Source organism: Lathamus discolor, chromosome 8, assembly GCF_037157495.1.
Source record: "Lathamus discolor isolate bLatDis1 chromosome 8, bLatDis1.hap1, whole genome shotgun sequence".
Lineage (NCBI taxonomy): Eukaryota > Metazoa > Chordata > Aves > Psittaciformes > Psittacidae > Lathamus > Lathamus discolor.
The window spans coordinates 15,115,646-15,135,934 of record NC_088891.1 but is presented as its reverse complement, the minus strand read 5'-3'; the positions used below and the strand labels follow the sequence as shown (position 1 = coordinate 15,135,934).

The 20,289-nt window shown below is 38.0% G+C and overlaps 1 protein-coding gene across 1 annotated transcript in view; it reads right to left on the bottom strand.

Moving 5' to 3' along the window:
• Positions 1-20,289, bottom strand: part of MYZAP (myocardial zonula adherens protein) — a 59,135-nt gene that overhangs the window by 20,307 nt on the left and 18,539 nt on the right. Inside the window, exons 4-10 of the mRNA XM_065688368.1 lie at positions 19,480-19,572; positions 16,915-17,028; positions 15,915-16,067; positions 13,067-13,192; positions 12,117-12,245; positions 9,509-9,594; positions 6,609-6,714 (exon numbers count right to left, since the gene is read on the bottom strand). Coding sequence (XP_065544440.1) covers positions 6,609-6,714; positions 9,509-9,594; positions 12,117-12,245; positions 13,067-13,192; positions 15,915-16,067; positions 16,915-17,028; positions 19,480-19,572 — 807 coding nt within the window. The remainder of the gene's footprint in view (positions 1-6,608; positions 6,715-9,508; positions 9,595-12,116; positions 12,246-13,066; positions 13,193-15,914; positions 16,068-16,914; positions 17,029-19,479; positions 19,573-20,289) is intronic.

The window sequence follows — 20,289 nt, the reverse complement described above, 5'->3', positions numbered from 1 at the left end:
TCTGAAACTCCCTTGAGTTCCAGATTGTTACTTTATCTTGGAGCAGCTCCCAGAAAATTAAATTAATCTTGCTCATCCTATCAAAGAAAATCTGTTTCTTTCTCACTACTGCACCTTATAGTCTCCAATACCTCTCCTCAAATACCAGAAAAAATCGTCATGATACTTGAATGGACTTTCTAGGAAGTGCTGCACTTCTGAATTTCTCTTGTTCCACCAATCAACTAAAGTTTGCTTCAATAAGATGGAAAGCTAGATGTAAGAGTCAACAGCATTAAATTGGTCTCACAGATAGAACACCTAAGAAGAACAGTCAAAAGGAGAACTGCAAAACTTAGAAGAGTCTCTAGAGAAATGTTGGAGATGTGAGTAGTGGTATTAGAAGGGAAGTCAACAGAATTACAAAGCTATTCAAGCAGAAGGAAAAAACATTTTAGGAGAAAATTCCAGTTGTGTCCAATTGTAGAGCCTTTATATAAAATATATGAAATAGCAAACTTTATTCTGTGTACTTAGACACAGTTCTGGAGGCTTGAAATATAGAGTGATCTATTGGATTGGAACAGATTCAGCTGTTAGATAATCTCAGTCAACAATTGCCACTTGATATTACCATCCATTAGTTCAAAAGATTTGTCAGAACATGACAGTGTCAATATATTTAAGAGTTACATATTATTTAAGTATCCTGCATTTTCCTTATTCGTCTACCATTCATGGATTGGACACCTGTAACACTGGTGCAGACATTAACAAACTGGTCATAAATATGACTAAACAGAGGACAAACACATAATATGTGACACAAAACAAGACAGGCAAGACATTGCAACATCAGCCTGAACTCTCAGAGATAATTGCTGTACAAGGAGAACTGGATTTTTCTCAGTCCAGTATTTCACTGGACCTTAAGCAGGAATTCTCAGGGGCAAGACAAGAGTGCTGAGATTTTTTTCAGGGAACATAATACAGTGAATAGGAATGAGCACCTTCGCCTTTTAAGCTTCCTTAAATCACTTGAGCCCCTCAGTACCTTTTTTTATTTTAAAACTCATATTTAAAGAAAAAGTAACAACTGATTGATTTAAGTTAATGCACCAGCATAGAGACCTTCCTAAACTAACGAGCTGGATGAACCCATTACATCAGTCTCTGATGTACATCTATTGCTAAAGCAGGCCCACAGGGCCTAGATGCCCTAATGAATTATAAACATTGGCGCATTGTCTAACAGTTCAACCCACTTTATTAAGAGCTACCTTAGTAATGTGCAAGTTTTCTAATTAATGACTTGGCCAGGCAATTCTCAGCTGAAACAGCTGATGCTATGCATGTATAAACACTCTCACCAAACACCAGCAGTGATTCTACTTCTGCCAAAAGATAAGCAACATACTGCATTGCTCAAGTCCACTGAGGCGTGCCAAACACTTGAACAGGGGGGTGGTGAGTTATTTATGTTCTGCCATTTATCTTCTTCCTCCCAGCTCCGAGGATGGGTTTCTCTTTCTGCATTTGCTGTTGTGTGTTTTGTTGTTGATTTGGGTTTTACTGTAGGTACTATGCAAAGCAGATTTTGATTAATAAAAAAATGGCATCTGTCTGTGGCTGGTAATTCCATCTTCTCATCCCTTATGCTTCTCTGTGGCTTCTTTTACTTTACCTAAAATTGAAACTTCACTTCCATATTAAAACTGGAATATTTTGCTGTGTATCTGGAGTTGGAGTATCTTGCTGCAGAAGCTTTCAGCTGGTTATTAAGTCTTCGGTGGGAAAATTTCTTCTTTATTCCCCACTTGCATAATACAAAGTATCTTCAGTATCTGGGATATCATTTGCTCATTAGCACTTTGTCCTTCGTACAAGTATCTTCTACAACAGAACAGGATACAACTTCTCCCTGGGGTTTGGTCACCATTTATTATCCAACGAATCTCAGACTAAAGGTGGAGAACAGCTCATGGGCCATGACCTAGAGACAGTTCAATTCAGTAGTTAGGGGAATTTCATGTGACATCTGAGTTTTGTAGATAATTTCTTGGCATGGAATCAAATATCCTTTTCTCTTCTCAGTACCCTTTACAGCAGCTCCTTGTATCTGTGTCAACCCACTCACCTTGCTTACAAAATGTAAATGCTTATTTCCTTCCCTCTCCTGCTTCTCAACAATGAAACAATATTACATATAAAATAAGCTTATTGTGCCATGAAATGGTAATCTATTTCAATGTCAATTGCACAGATCTCAAAATCAAAGCTCTCTGAAATCTCTCTTTGAAATTGAGATAAAGCCAGAAAAAACATCTGTTGCAGATTTAAAATGAATGTTTTGTATTTCATTTGAAGACTTCTAGCTTTACATTACACTAAACTCTCTCCCACCTCCTAGAATGGCACACACAGGATAAACTGACTGACCATATCAAATAGATAGCATAAAAGACAAGCTTCCAGCACTCTCACAAAAAGCAAAAGCAATTTCATCCCTGCAAGAAACAATGTGGTAACAGCGTCTCTTGCCCTCCTATTGCACCTCTGTGCCTGCCTCTGCCTGCCCAGTTCTGTCTCTGCATTGGAAACTCTGTAGTGGAAGGGCCCAAAATTAGCACAGTTCCACCTTTCACACCATGAGTCTTCCTGCAGATTTTTCCTGTGATCGAACTAGCTTTTCCCTGGATTGTCTCTGAAAGTCCCCCTCTGTCCAGCTGTATTTTAAGAGGGCTACAAAGACAAGAGCTGAAAAAAACCCCATACCTACTAATGTTCACCGATTTCACCACTGAGCTCTGGGTGACCCACTCTGGCCATCTGTCTGAATCTTTTGAGAAGGCTTTTTTGAAAGCCTGCTATGTACAAATAGTATGAGAAACGGGCTGGGTTTCCACACATCTGCCAAACAAAGTCCTGCATTTTATATCAAGTGTACTGCACTAAGCTGAGAACAAACAGATTTACTTAACAAACAGGTTCAAAGCAGGGATAAATCTGTCAGCCTTAAATCATCTGCAACCTCTAACAAGAACATGAGGCTTTAAGACAATGTAGGATAATTTTCTGCTCAGCTGGTGCTCTAATGGGCTGTGATCTTGGCTCTCACACCAGAGAATCCCTATGAGGCTGTGAATCCCTGATCCCTGTGCGTGGGATCTAACATGCAGAGATGTTGAAAGTTACCGAGTCCAGCAAACTTCCATTTAATTTCTTCCATTTATTTTTTTCTGAAAGTTATTTTCCATGCTCCTATTTAATTTATGTCTGGTCTGACTAGGTCAGGTTGGCAAATGCTTTATTAACGCCTGAGATGGAAGGACTTCTTTTCAGATAAAAAAAAACCAGAAGCAAATTATTTCTTCACTAAGGAGTATAAGCACATGGAATTGTGATAGTTCTTCTTCGCCTGGGCTCAGTTCCCTAGGTCACACATCTACTGCATTCAGTACCAACAAGATGGGTCCTCAAAAAGGGAGGCTTTAATACTCTTCCTCCATGGCCTCCTACGTTTGGTGCTTCTCTGCCAGCATCCCCTTTCATGCATGCCTAGATTAGAACTGACCACAGCCTCCTAACGCATTTGCCATCAGACAGCACTGGAGGTGTTAGAGCTGCCTACTGCATCGCAAAACTCCACTATAAAGTTTCTCTTTCACTTCCTCCTTACTGCTTGCTGCTCTTTTGCAGAATGCCCTGCATCTGTCACTTGCCAACAATCCATCATCTTTCTCTAAAAAGGCCTGAAGAGCAACCTATTTTGTGATTTTTCAGCCAGCATATTCATCTCAGCACTTGTTCAATTTTGACAGTTCTCTGTATGAGTTTGAAGCAGCAAATCTTTTTATTCAGCACCCCACTGAAATAATTCATCATTTCTGTAGCTGCACTTTCTATTGGAGATGATAACAGCATAAACCTGTTGTGGATTACACTGAAAAAATAAACCCCTCATACTTGAAGTCTCTGTCCAAATATACCAAGCTTAATACTAAATAAAGCTCATTCTGTAGTCAAGCATGCCTAGGCTTAGCCATCCTTCTCACTTAGTTCATACAGTAGCTTTGTTTCATCATCTAGCACAATACTTCTCATAATTTTGATGACTTTCTTTCCACTTCTCTTCTGAGTTTCCCATGTTAGCCTCTTATCAGTCTCTTCTCATCAACAGAGGCACTAAGTGTTTCAGAAAGCAGGCTATCTAGCTGCTTTGATAATTCTTTCTCAATTATATGATTTAAATGCAAGTTATTGATCATTATAATGCCCTCACAAACCCTAAAATGGAATGTTATTTTACAGACAGCAGCCATGAAAGTATTCAGTAATGAGTAACATGGTAGGTTTTCATGACACTTTTTTAGATATTCCTATGGGTTACATTCCACATTTAGTTAAATTTAAGTAGGGGGGGTTTGTGCTCATGTATACCCTGATGAACATATTTTCTGGGAGTTAAACAGTAGCACAATTACACAGTCTTTCCTATTTACTCTTGTAATGATGTACATCTTTAATGTACAACATCTTTAGTGATGTTGCTTATTAGTTTAGATTTCTCAGCTTCTATGGCATAGTTAGCAAGTGTTGCTTAAAGTAAGCCTAAAAATAGTTTTTTAATGTTTACTCAGAGAAGAGCACAAAATCATGAAAAATACCACATGTGTGGATAGCTCAGGGCACAAACATCTGCAGTGCTTTCAATCTTCCCCCATGGTAGACAGTTACCCTCCTCTGTACTATTAAAGCTGCTATTTTTAGACCTTTAATGAAAAGAGTCCAGTTTATAATAGTGCCTGCCAACTGTATCATATGTATTTCCTCAAACACAGTACAAACACAACCCATGGACAGCACAAAAAACATTAAGTGCCTAATGTATTTAGTACCATCTGACGTGACCAAACTTATGTTACAGGAATCTTTAGTTAGATTCAGTAACTTCAGTTACATCACACAGATGTAGCTACAGGTGTTCATGCAGTTATCAAGGAAATGGAATTAAAAGAAAAGCTAACACACACAAGGACTAAAGGAGAGAACACAAAAGTGCTGGCTACATGGCAGTCAAGGATTTGTACAGATATTTAATTGATTTTGAGAAGAAGGTAGTTTAACATCAAGCTAGGTAATACTGAGACAGCTAAATAACCATTTGGTCACCTAACATTCTACTTGTTAAACAGGGTAACAAAAAGATCTGGAAGGGCCTTCTGTGTATGTGAAGGCACCAGCAGAGATAGGTTAAAAGGAATCAGCAAGCTATTACTTGTATAAATCTTGGGCCAGTTACTATTATTTCATATTACCAGAATCATTTGGGTTGCCACATGTATCGCAAAGTGGCAAGTCCTTTAGAACTTTTGGTTAGAACAAAAAAAACCTGGTAATATGACGGTTGCCTTACAGATATACAAAACACATTAAATAATTGTTCCCATAATCCATTAAATCGATGGATTGGATTATTAGAATGGAAATGTTTTTCTGAATAGAATACCATGGTATAAAGTGTTAGCTCAGTTTTTGACCACCTGCTGTGATGTTTGAAAATCGTGAAAATGGCAAGCTGAACTAGAAACAAAACCTCAAGACTTTATACTAGTTATACTGATGACAGAAGAAATTTAATGCAAAGAGATACTTTTGCATGCCTCTGTGTAAAAGACCCTTAGTATCACACATCGGGTCGTGCAGCAGGACTACATCAGAATCTTATAAAACAAAAGAGATGTAGGCATTTAGGTATTTATATATAAATTCCACCTTGATAAAAATGGAAAAGCACCATGTCTAATCAGAAATTCTATTGTAGCACATTGTGAATGCAGAAAGAATGCCTTAGGTTAGAATGATTTCCAAACATTTGATTTTGTGAATGTGTGATGTCAAATACAAATAAAAGATATTTCATGAGTGCCTCTCCTCTGTGCAAGGCTTGTGTAATAGTGCTGTCAGTCTGCTTTGTAAAGCTCCAGTTTAAACTTAATTTACCTATTTCCCATGTCATTCTTTCATCCACTTGGAGAAACACAGATCCTTGCAATCACAGCCTTCTGACTGCTGAACAAGTTATTGGCATGTAGGCAGTGTGTAACTTAAAGCCACTTTCCAGCAGAAAGCCACTTAAAAGTTTTACAGGAATTTTTATCAGCCTTAGCTGATAACGATGCCCCAGACTAGGGTGAAAAAGATGAGCGGTGAAAAACTGTTTGCCTGGCTATTCCTGTGAGGAACCACATTGAAAAAAGAAAAATAGTTAAAAAATAAAGGCAGTTTTTGCCTTCCATGTCTGTACAGGAAGGAAACCCTTAATGAGCAGTCTGCACTGTTTCTGCAGTTACGTTCTGCATGCTTCAAATTAAGTTGCAAGTTGTATGTGTATTTCCTGGACTGCCATAAGGAGTTCCAGAATTAGCGTCAGCCTAAAAATCACAGTGTATAAACCATACTCACTAGATTAAACTGCTTTCACCTAGTCTTTCTGCTTCACTAGCTCATCTTTCATTGTGTTTGCAACTAAGGTGGCATAAGGAAATTGCACACAGAACAGAGCTCTCTTTGGATTATGTAAAACAGTGTTCCCTCAAAAGGCTTAAAATTGTTTTACTAGATCTCACCTCCTCAACCATGTGCTTGACTTTCTTCTGTTGACAGTGGACCATATCATCCAGATGTTTGATTCTCTCTCTTAGGCTAGCTGCTACCTCCTCCAAATGCTGTGACCTAGCAAAACATGGAAGAATTAAGCATATGAGTGGGAATCTATGCAATAAAAGCAAAACAAGAACAAGCTCCACAATCCCACTATAAATCCGGAAGACTAGGTCAAGGAGTAGGCAAGTCATATTCGCTGACAGATGTCAGTTTGTCCAAGGTACATTTTAATGGTAGTCTTTTAGTCAAAGTGGCTGTCTCCACCCAAGTTAACCCACCTTTGTGTCGCATACTGGCTTGCTTACTCAGAGCCTGAAGTGCTGACACTTAAACAATGTGATAAAGCTCACCTCCTTAAGATGTCTGTTTTTCCTTGAAGTGAAAAGCATTTACATAACTAGATCTTTATCACAGAATCACAGAATGGTTGGAGTTGGAAAGGACCTTAAGATCATCTAGTTCCAACCCCCTGCTATGGACAGGGACACCTCGCGCTAGACCATGTTGTGCAATGCTCTGCCCAGCCTGACAGGGATGAAGCACTCACCACTATTTGGACACCCTGTTCCAGTGCCTCACCACCCTCACAGTAAAGAACTTCTTCCTTATATCTAACCTGAACTTCCCCTGTTTAAGTTTAAACCCATTTCCACTTGTCCTACCACTACAAATCACCAAAAACCACATTTATCTTGAGTTATTATCACCTGAAATCTTTTCGGAAATGCATACTAAGTAAAAGCCAGGAAGCACATCTGCTGGCATCCTTTTCAAAGCTCTGCCACTACAGTTGAGGATTTGGCATAGTTGTCAACAGCAGCAGAATATACTGGAGTTAGTATTAATAACTATATATAATAACTGGAGTTAGTATTCTGGAGTTAATACTGGAGTAATATTAACTCATCAAAAGCAGGAAGTGTGGTGAATGTTTTAAGTTTGCATGAATGACTCTTTAGATAGATTCTGCATTTCTTCAAATCTGTTTAAGAACAAAACTGAAGACCCGCAGAACTCTTGCCACAAGCTGGTTTCACAGCTTACCAGAAAAGGAGTTTTAGAATACACAAAGACACAGGAGGGAAGCGTTTCAGTAAGTTTTGGGCATGATGGCCATGAGAGCCTCCACTTTTATCTGAATGTACAATTCTTGCAATTCTTCGAAGAAAGCAATTGCTTGCTTACAAAGTAAACTTTTGTACTCTTAGATTCAGCACTGGACAGAATTTGAGAAGTGGAGGAGGGGAATCAAAACCAAAAAGGCTCTTTTCATCTTGGTCTGTGCACAGCAGAAGAAACTGTTGAAGCTGCAATTAGAACAACCATACAAAGGCAAAGCAGCAGATGGCAAACTGCATGACAAGGTTTCAGTGAATGACTGTGAAAGCTGTTTCCCCCCAGAAAGTCTCTGTTAGCAGTGAAGTACTCTACAGAACTATAACTGCAGCACTTTGACAAGGACTCAAAAAAAGCAAGGCAGTGCTGCAGGTTTTTCAGTCCTGTACGTTAAGGTCCCACAAAACCACAATTTACATTTTGATTGCAACTGTAACACATATTTGGTCTCTCATTGAAAGATTCAAAATTTTAAGCACTGATGGCAATGGAGCCATGTAAAAAAGGTCCTTCCTCAGGTGGAGCTCAAGTGTCTGGTCAGGTACAGATGCATAAAGAGAACTTAAGAACTTCAGCATCTGAACCCACATTCACTGCTTGCATTGCATAAATTGAAACTCTGTGCACCCCTGAACTTCACAAACTCTTGTCTGAACACTGCCTTTACTCTTTATACTGCAGCATAACTTTTCATGCTGAGTGGCCAGGGCAGGATCCACTGAAGCGAGAAGAGTATCTGTTATGCAGAGGTAAAGGAAGAAAGCAATTATCTTTCATCTCCATATTATACGTTGCATGCAATATCTGCTCACTTTAAATTATTATTATAACAAGCTGATGTGAAAAGCTGTTATTACCCTTAAACCAGATAAGCTGGTTATAGATCAATACAACTAGGCAGTGAGATGCTGTCAGCAAGGACCTCCTTTTATGTTATGCTTCCTAAAGAACAGTGGGATGCCAAAACCTTAAAACTTTACTTCTTGGTGCCACAGAAATAGAAGTTGTTATCAAGAACAATCATTCAGTCTCTACTTACGATTCATCTTTACCTACTTCAGTAGTGTCATATAAACTTTTAAATGGCAGATGCAATTTTCACTCAAACGGCAGTTATGCTATTTCAGTGCTGGATAGATTTCCCTTGAAACTTTGCCTTTGGCTTTGCTTGAACTTTTCTTTTGCCTGGTAATGATGCTCTGTCAGCCTCAAATAAATAGTAATGGATGCTTATGCCATCTGTGGGCAGAAACAGCACATCCAGATGCCACCACACTACTAGATCTTTCTTCTAAGCTTCATGCTTTTGAGAACAACCATTCACAGAGAACTCACTGCCAGTAATATTGACCTTACATTACCCAAATAACTTTGTAGCTTATTTCTGCACTGTGATGCTACATGACAGATCTCTTCCACACCTTCACTTTGTTCATGTGCATACGTTAATGTGCACCACATGTATAGGCCAGCTCCTTCAAGCCTTAAATATATTTCCTGCTTTCCCTCTTTTATGCATGTTTGCAAACAATTTTTAAGAAAGATGTATCAAAGTGGGGGGTTTGTTGAAAAAATTAATCCTCTTGATATTTTATGTGTAAATAAGCTTACATTCAGCTGGACAATCCCTACAAGACTGCAATTTTAGATAGATAAAATAAAATTCATGTGTCTTCAAAAAACAAACCAACCACCCCCTAAAGTTTCTTAGCAATACTACAGGTTCCACAGACAAGACATATCACACCTTTCAGTGTCGGAGTTGTTTTCGGCTTTTGCTCCAGATATCTGCATTTCATTCAGTTCAAGTTGCTTTTGCAGCTGGTGACGTTCCTAAACAAGAAATGTTATCCTTCAGTTATCCGTGTGTCGAAACATAAAGGCTTCATAAAGCATATTTCATTGCAATTCAAAAGATCATTTGTGAAATTAAAATAGAAACTGATTAAACAAAATTCATGAAGGCGCACAGGACGCATAAGAATAAAATCCAATTCCCAGCTATGCATGGAAATAAGATCAGAGTTTTCAATTTCCTTTTTGAAGATGTACAGTTGTACTTGAAACTGAGGATTTTGAATAAAAAGATGAGTCATCACAATCTTAAACTACATAAATGTAAAATCTTCCAAGTTATCCCTTCAAAAAATCTCTCAATCCAAGGCTGAGGTAAAAGAAAATGCTCTGTTTTCTTCCCCAGAATATTCTTGTTTAATTTACAGGTGTCCACCAGCACAGCGCCTGTGAAAAACCTATGAGGCTTTGGGGACTGAGTCAACACAAACTAACAGAGGAGTCTGCTGTCCACTTTAATGGGAATTTAAGAGGCATTTGGTTTTATTCTGCAAGTATTGGCCAGATAAGAGCAAATTAAATAACCAACATGTAGAAACTCATCTGTACTTAAGAACTATACTGCAATCTTTTATTCACTGCAAAATACAAATTGTAGGGAGAAGCCCAGATTAAATTAATGGAGCTGCTAAAGGGCATATTAAGCTGAACGACTTCTCAGTATAATCACTAGTTCTGCTAATAGATTTGCAAGCATTAGATAAAAGAGGCTCAATACAAATGCACATTAGACTACTCAGTCAAGCCAACAAGACAGGCTCGTAAAAATCTATTTCTTGGTAACAGATATTTACTATACTTAAGTTTAAGCTATTGGAAAAAACACTTCATGTGTAAGAACAGAAGATCATCATCCCTTCACTTACTAGAATGCTCTCTGCTTCTGTATTTTAGATAGCAAAGCACAGATCTTTAAAGATTATGAGATGCCTGCTATTAAATGAAATGAGAAATGCCAAAGTACATCCGAGAGCACTGAAGTCTTTTGGAAGGGCTACTCTTATGCTGTCTAGGGTGACACTATTCAGTCTGAGGACTAAACAGTTACATTCATTCTCAGTTAGGGGAATGATACCAGAAAACTAAGAGGAAATGCTTTTAGGCTTAACAATACATTAAAATAATAGTAATTTGATGACTAGTCTGAGTTTTGCCCTGGAGTGTATCCCATGAAAGAGAAGAAGGGAAATAAGGAAATACAATGAAGCAATGCAAAAAGGACTACAACTAGTTTTACAAAAGTGTCACGCTTGACAGTGTCACAAGTGGTAAGTGTCTCAGAGCTTTAAAATTAAATTGTCAAAAACTTGCTCTCAATTACGGTTTGGTAGGGAATATTTAGCCAGGGAAAGGAATAATTAAATGCTTTTTAATACCAGCAGGAAAGGAAGAACCTAAGTTTTGGAGTAAAAGGCAGTAAAAATGATTTTTTTAATTCTTTCCTCAAATTATTCTGAGCTATAACCTAAATAAGATATCAGCATGGAAGATTAAATGGCTGTTAGATACCCACAAAAAAACCCTCAAGACATTTTCGTCTGAAGGTTTCAGTTTAGCGTTTCATCCCCAAGTGGAGAAATTCGGAGATACAATTCCAATCAGGACTATAAATAGCTAAATAGAAGTATCTATTGCTAACCAAGTACATTTTAATCAATCATTGAATCATAACTGTTTGGGTTGGAAGGGACCTTAAATATCAGATCAAGATTTGGTACTGGAAACCTGCTCTAAGGTCTGCCTGTAGCCCCTCTCTTCTCCAGGCTGAACAAGCCCAATTCTCTCAGCTTGTGTTCATAGGAAAGGTGCTCCAGCCCTTTGATTATCTTTGTGGTCTCCTCTGGACTCGCTCAAGCAGGTTCACATCCCTCTTGTGTTGGGGACCCCAAAGCTGAAGACAGTACCCTAGGTGGGGTCTCATGAGAGTGGAGTAGAGGGATAGAATCCTCTCCCTCAACCTGGTCATGCTCCTTTGGATGCAGCCCAGAACATGGTTGGTTTCTGGGCTTCAAGCACACACAGCTGGGTCATGTTGAGCTTCTCATCAACCAACAACCCCAATTTATGCTCTCAGTCAGTTCCTCATCTATCCCCATGCAAAACTCTGTGCACCCCGTGAACCTACAAACAGCAATTTTAAGAGACTTTGGATCATTAGACTTAGGAGACCTTGCACACTGAAGGAAGACTGAATGGTCTTTTAAAACTCTCTTTTTAAAATAATGGTTAATTTAATAAATAAATGTTGGCACTTTAGGTAGCCCTGACTATAAAGACCACTACAAAGATAGAAGAACCACTTAATCTTAGTGTCTTTGTGGTAGACCAGGTCCATTTACTTATATGGATACAATAATTAAGATAGATGCAAACAGCAATGGTATGTCACTGATCAGGGTACTGAGCAGTGGAAATGGAAAAGGGAAAGGGAAAAAAGAAACTCATTTCCTCCATGCACTTCTATATTTCATATAAAGTCAGTACCCAACTAACTCTCATACCTCTTCCATGCGTTCAATCAGCCGGTCCAGCTCACCGATTCTCTGGTCTTTTTCTTGTATGCTTGTTTCTGTAATCTGCATCTTCTTATTTGCCTCTTCAATAGCCTTCAGAAGCCGATTTGTTTCTTCCTTCAAATAAGAACGTTTACAGTCACATTAACATCCCACGGAGCCAGGATAATAGCTTTCAAGCAGAGCTCAAAGCTTTTCACTTTATCTGCCCAGAAGTCTGGAAGAGTTGTGACCTTAAAGGTGAAATGTATAGAACAAAAGATCTGGGGTATTTTGAAGTGCATTTTAAAACATCATTATGAAAATCTGAGGAAAACTTTTACCCATTTCTTAGATATTTGTTTTCCCTTCTGAGAATGCCATGAGTAACAACATAAGAAAAATATGCTGTTGCAGAAGATAGGATTTTAGACACCAAGGTTTGCTACGTTCAGCTTTGTACTTTCCTTATATATAAAACAATATCAGGAGACTGGGGAATCTACCTTCAGTTTCCATCATTATCTACTTTATCTGCTAGAAGAATGCAGTGACTAACTGCTCATAGAAAGGTTTTACTTGGGAGTGGAGGGAAAACAGGGAACAGGAAGAATTCTTCCTCCAGTAGTATCCAGTTAAGTTGTTCCCTCTCTTCTTAAACTATAACTAAAATTGGACATTATGTTTTCCTTTCCCCTTTTTTAAAGAGAATCAAAAGTCAAAACCCGCAACTTACTCCATATCAAATTTTGAAATCTACATTATCATCACTGTTACTGTGTTTGAACACATTGTTTTCTTAGTCCTTCAATCACAAAAGCTTGGAAAGCTTAGTAACCTTGGCATGACTAGTTCACAGAGAAGTGAACAGTGTGAAGGAACACACGTCAGCTCTGGAGTATTAAGTAATTTAGAAACACCCAAGCTAAGCACTGCTCTTACAGACTGATTGTACATACTAGGAGGATTTCTTTCTCAGCTTTATGTTTCTGCTCCTCTTCTCGCATTTTTTCCTCATACTGACTGTACAGTTTTCTTGTCATCTCTCTCATGACTTCAGCATTGGCTTCCTGCGACGATTCCACCTATGAGAGAGGAAAGTTGACCTGTCAGTCAGTACAGCACTGCTGGTAGCAGGAGGAGTGAAGTTCACATGATGTGAGAGTAGCACTTTGAACTTCAGCTCCACCTTGTTATAAATTTGACGCTGCTGAAGCAGATTTTCATTTGCATCAAGACCATTTACAATACTCTGCCAATATATAAGTAATTGGAGTTTGTAGAAGTTACCATTTCATCAAGTTTCACATTGTCTGAATTTAACTAGTTATTGCTCATCCAAGACCTGACTCTTTACTAAGCCCTTCTGTGACAGACCCAAATCACTTGTTTCCCATTGAAGAGATATTTGTCTCCCCTCATTTTAAAGAAGCATAGATTAGAGACGGTCTAGACTCAACTATTGTTTCTAAATGATCATGAGCCTCAAAGAAATAATTACTTCAAGCTGGACCTAAGCATGTCTTGTTAACTAGAAGACACGGCTGTATGGTCCCTCCTCTCCCTTGCTTTTCCACATACTGCTCTTTCTGTAGGCACAAAAACTGGGGTGCCCATGAAGAAAAGCAGATTAGAGAACAATCAGACTTAATATTCTCAGGGTGTGGAAGGGTTAATTTCTAACCACATAACCAGAAACTTTACTATTGCTACAGGGAAGAGGGCAGGAATGGTAATTCAGAGACAGGATTTCCCCCTTCTGTTGGCTCAAAACACTGACTGAACCACACCCTCGGTCATTAAACACCAGATAGGATAGTCATAGCTTAAACCCATCTACTCTGTAAGCATCAATAAAATAGTCCAGGACTTAGTTCTTTTATTACAGATGCTATAAATCAGACAAGGTTTTACTGAAACACTGAGGGTCCTACAAAAATGTCAGGAAGAGGAGGAATACACTGTCATGTGAGAGAAGAATAAAGTGCTCCTCACTGATCACTACAGTTCACACAACCACAAAATACCTGGTTCTGATGATTAGGGTTTTGGTATCGCTGGGGGCTTTTTCAGGGTGTGGGTTTGGATCTGTGAGTTTGCTTGCTTGTTCCTGGGGTTTTTGTTTGTTTTTCCGCTTCAAGGACTGAAAGATTTATTAAACCCCTGTGTTTATCTTGCATGGGGGGGAACAAGCTGTCTTACTACCCTGTTTGACAACAGTGCATTTCATTCTGAAAAGAGTCTGAGCTCTGAAGAACATTACTTGTACTGCAGTTGTCTCCTTTGGCACCTCACCTAGACCAGCACTGGGGCAAGGGCAGCAACCTGTACTTTGCGAGAGGGAGTGAGTGGAGTTAGCTCTCAGTACAACAAGAAACCTTCCACATTTCAAGAAGCCTGAAATAATCATATAATTCAGAAAAAGCCAACAATGAAAACCCAGAGTCTTTAAGATATGCTGGAGTATGATCTTTGGCACTGTCTCTCCATCATTCCTTTGCTTACAGCTTGAGCAATGAGGAGGGTAAAAACAAGCATAAAAAGGTAGGCGCATCAGGGCATCTGTTATGGGACTCTTAAGCAGCGTCTCCAGCCTCAGGTATTTTTATGATTGTATGAATAAGCCAAAGATCCTTAATAAGCTACACGGGTGTGTTCTCCTACCCAGAAAAGAATCACAGCATATGGTAGTTACTGCTTTTCAACTGCTATCCCCCCAGATTTCAAACCCTCCTCTTACATTCACCCCTGGAATTAAATCCCAGATGTCTTGGCAATTTTGTGTTTAACTTTCAAAGACAGCAATGAAGTATTTTATCCACTAACTTCATACTAAAACTGCAACTTTGAGGGCAAAATTTAAAGTTTTCCCTCATTAAAGCAGGGTATGTGTTATGCAGACCTTGACATGCTCAAAGAGAAACAAGTCTTTATGTATTCAGTTGAACTTGGACTTAACCTGTGGTTCTCTGCCCTTAGGAGCAGAAATACCTTCTTCTCTTTTAACCATTCATCACTAAGCATGAATGCAGGTCACTAGAGAGCCAAAAGGAAACATCTTCATTTCAAAAATTAAACATTAATAAACCAGCAGTCACCTTAATTTCAGTGACAAATCCTGATACAGTCTATATCCAAATTAGTCTACATTGAGCAATTTTAGAAGAGGCAAAGGTTTCCGGAAGGTTTTTTGCTTGCTTGGTTATTGTTGCTTTTGGCTTTGATTTTGTTTTTGTTTTGTTGTTTTGGATGGGGTTTTTTTAATGACATTAAAGGAATACATTTGGCAGATGAGTGGAGAACACGGTCAAGATTTCTGCACGTAAAACTTTTCAGTTTGCATTTTATTCCCTTGCATTTCTCTGAAAGGAATAGCTGAATTCTCTTTCCAAGACACTGGCTGTTACAGCATATATCTGTGGACCACACGCTCATAAGACTTAACAGATTACCTATTAAAAATTGTGCAATACCAAAGAAATTCATCATGAAGAAATTCTTATAGCACCATATAGAGTTATAATATTCCTTTTCTTACAGCAATGGACACTAATAACTATTCTATGGTTTAAATTTTCATGTGCCAACATCCCTGAATGTCAATCCTATGTTATGGAAAGACTGACGGCTGCCAGCTGAGATTCTTTGTTATTAAACCAGTATTGATTTACAGCAATATGTCAGCTCTAGGGAATGATGAAGGCATGAAGAATGAAGAACACTTTACAAATGTGACATAGGAATTAATTTAACATACTCCTAATGCCCTTACTGGGCAATATTCTTAGGGGAGTTTATATAACACACCTTTAATTTCAGTAACTGGTTTTCAATTTGTGCTGTTTCCAGTTGCTTTTGCTTCTCTCTCAGCTTTTCCATAGATTGCTCATGCGTATATTTTAAATTCCTTATTTGTTCCCTTATATCAGTGTTCTCCAATGTAACGTCAACTAGAGTTTTCTAGAGGAAAGAGGCAAACCACATATTAAAAATCACAGATAACTTGGTGAACTAATAAGTCAAGCGATTATGGAACAGACAGAACATTTAGTTTCCTGATGTATCAATGCAGTGGGAACAATTTTGCATGTTTTAATGTTTAAAATTATAGCTCTAGTTGTATTTTGTTTACCAGGAGATATTTCCATGAGGAACATGCTTAGTGAAATCAAGTCCTGGAACGCTATAAAGAAAACTAACGAAGGAACATGGATATATTTCAGCATGAATGCTACTTCCAACAGTCTTCCTTTCTTCTCTCTAAGGGCCATGTTATACATGTTAAATACACTAGACTGAGGAAAAACTGTGACATACAAGAAAGCAGGAACATTAAGTTTTTCAACTCATAGATGTAAGTCTTTAACACAGAAAATCCATTCCCACCTTCACCCTCCCGCTACATTTCACAGGTACGTAAATTCCCACAAGTGTTTAGCATCCAAACAGGCCACTTCCATTTCTGTTAACCAGTGAAGGCAGAGATCAGTCAGGAGATGAACCGTTTTGCACAACATGAAACAAATCACATTTTCACCTTAGATATTTCATAGAGACATGCCTAATGATATTAGTCTGCTGCAGATCAGCATCTCTTTATTGTACACTATTTTTGATAGGTTTTTAAAAACACAGGTGTTGGAATTTGGTCTTTGCTTCCTAAATTAGCTGCCTTAGGTAGCCAAGACAGTACTTTATGGGCTTGTTTAGTGTTAGAATCTGTATCTGTCATCCATGTTTTATGTATGCTTTTAAATCCATGTCAGAAAAGGCGGACGTCAGCTGTGAAACAGCTATTAAAATGTACCTGCAAGTCTATTGATGCTGATGTCAAGGAGCTGTTCATTTCACTAAAGCTATCTAAGGCTGCAGCCTGCACTCGCACATGATTCTCTAAGGATTCCTGATGAGCATTTGTCACCTGAGCAGGAAAAGAAAAAATAAATAAAAATTATATAGAATAATGATCAAGTTTACCTATTCTTTCAAAGGGAGCTACGTAAGAGAAAGACCCCATGGTTAATTTTCACAGTACTAGGATACTAGGATGCTTAAAATATACAGGCCTCAAATCATATTCTTGTACCTCAGAAACAAACAAACAGAACTTAGAATCCAAATACTCTTAACAGGAATAAGGCACGAGTATCTATGTTTATTACTAGTCTGTAATTGCTGTAAAAGCTGTTCTTTTTAAGAAGGACAAGAGGATATTTAGCAGATGGCTACTCAGAAAGCTTATGTACATGGAGTGGGCAGATTTTGAGAAGTCACAGAGTGAAAAGCAGAATAACGCAAGAAATGAGGAAATCTAGACAGGTTTTGGTGAACCGTAGAATAGCCTTAATTAAGAAGGAACTGAGTAATCAGGTCTGCAAAGAAGCAACATTAAGAAGACTTAAGGATGAAACAATAGGAAGCAGGTAGGAAAAGTCAGCAGAGAGCTTTGTTGTGTGAAAATGTCATCTTCTGTTGTGTACAAACACACACATGCTTAAAAACTGGAGGGGGTTTGGGGATGATAGGCACAGGCTGTCATCATTTAAGAGACCAAAGCCCAAGCTGTGTAAGTAATTATGAAAAATCCAATAAAGAGAAAGAAATTGTTACTAATGGAGACCAGCCCACCTCACATTCTTAGATGGACCAGATCTGTTTCTTGATAAAAAAATAAGAACGCTGGGGACTGATATGGAGAACAATGAGTGTTTAGTAACCAAGTCATACACAGATTAGGTCAGCATAAGCCAAGCAGTTACAGTTAACCCTATATAAACATGTGCTTATGTAAAAACAAACAAACAAAAGCAGAAATGCTTTGGATGGATTAAGAAGGCTACAAGATAAGAACTGAGGTGAAGAAGCATACCGCCCAGGGCAGTATATTGGAAGTACAAATTACAAACGAATTTTATGAACAAAAAGTGGTCCTGGAAATTGATGGGAAGAAAGCATAGTGATTCAAAGCTGAAGCAGAGTATATAAATTATTTTAAACAGAATCCACAAGTAGAATGAATGACGGCAGTCATGTTAACCCAAAGCCAATAAAAAACCCCAACCATCCATTATTAGGTAGAACTACACTTGTGTTTTATTGCAGGCAGTGTAAAGTATTAAAAAAGGGGGAAGAGTGTCTCATAATGTGCTATTTATGTCAGAAGGAGTACTTCATGAACTGCTAATTTGCTGCAGATTCTGTCAGAGCTGATCAGAAACCCTTAATTAAGAGAGATGTCCAGACTCATGCAGGATTTCTACTGGTCTGACAGAAAGATCTGGAAGTGCCAGATATCACCACTGTGATATTCATCACTAACTGTTCAGTAAGGATCAGCAGCAAAGATGACAAAACTTCATCTGTATCAGCATCTGCCTGTGTGCATGCTGGGTGGGAGACTCACCTTGTTGGCATCATTAAGACTATTTGACACAGTCTACAGCAACTAAATTTTCTCCCCCTCCTCCTCTCAAGTCACGGTGATTTTTTTGTTGTTGGGTTTTTGGGCTGTTTTTGGTTTTTTGAGACTAGTTGCCATAGAGTTTAACAGCAAGTTCTGATCTCTATACACAATAGAGCATGCAGAGAACTGGCAGTCTCCAAATGAGGATAGCAGAAGGTCACAAGTCAGGGTCCCAGTCCCCTGAAGTCAGAATACCTTTAATAGCCAAAGCTCTATCTGAACCAGGGCTGTGAAAATCAATGTTGAATATCAAATCCACAGCAAGTTTTCAGGGAGATTTTTTTGGACCAAAGAACTCAGCAGTTTTATATGAAGGATACTTATTTCTACAGACTGCAGCAGCTTTTATTGCTAAAGCAGCATGTCAGAAGAAAGAGAGGTCATCAAATAACTATTACAAGGTTCAATTAAGAACCAAAAGGCAAGTAATTTTTAGAACTGCTAAGCACTTTAATATTAAAAAACACTGCTGCTTCTTTCACTATAGTGTTTAAACAATAAAGTCAGTAAACCAGAGCAAAGTCTGTTGAAATGACAACAAATTGCACTTTACTCCTAATTATGTAAGTTATTTATTCAATTCACCTGGCAGCTTCACGGTACAAACATCTCCACTAATTACCAATACACACAGACAATGCTATTAAGATCACGCTTTTATTTCCAAGAAGCAGGCGATTAGTAATTCCATGTATGAAAACATTCCTGTCCTACCTTACCTTCCTGGAGGGGAAAATAAATAGATAAAAATTTAGATGTCACATAAAACAATGAACTAGAATGGCTTGAGAAATTATTTCTGTTCTGTTGAAGAAAAAAAACCAAACAAACAAAACCCACAAAATCTTTTTAGGTAACACTGGGACAGTTATTCTCATATGCCTTACCTCCAAATGAATGTGTACTTACTTTCAGTTCATTTGTAAGTTGCTGTATTTTTCGTTTCATTTCATCATATTCACCATACATTTTCTTTCTTACTTTTTCCAGAGTTGCTCTAACCTGGTATCAGAAAAAAATCGAATACCTTTATCAAACTTATTGATGATACTATTTATACTAAGACGTGACTTTTTGGTTTTGATATGTTCTTCACTGCTACTTTCAGTAATTTCCATTATTAATTTACCTTTTAATCAACAGCAATTTACTCTAAAGAACAAGACACAAACTTAACTCTCAAGACTTGTCTATGTAGGGGTGATACAAATAAATGTCTCTGAGTAATTCTAGGCTTCTCTGTGCACACTCAAATGCTTGTAGATTAATAATTCAAATAACAAATTATCCATAATTCACTCTAACCTGATTACTAAACAAATTAAAATTAATTTGAGCATATAATGTTTTCATTCTAAAAAAAAAGAAACATCCACACATGGATTTAATACACCTTCATACTTTTCAAAGTGGTTAATTAGTTTTCCCTAAGTATCCTTTGAAGATAAACCCTTTAAGACTTCTAGGCTTGTACCTAGCTAAACAATATATTAGCATAAATTTATCAATGCAATTTCAAATCTGAAGAACAGAGTAATCAATTTGATTTTATTTAAGAACCAAGGATGTAAATTATACCTTGCCTTCCAAAAAAGAATAGAAGGGGGGAGGGAGGAAAAGCATGCTGGAAGACAGCTTGGGCTTACATGCCATTGCAATCATGCACACAACCAACCTTCTCAAGAGCACACATTGTAAACACTAGTTAAATGTTTGCCT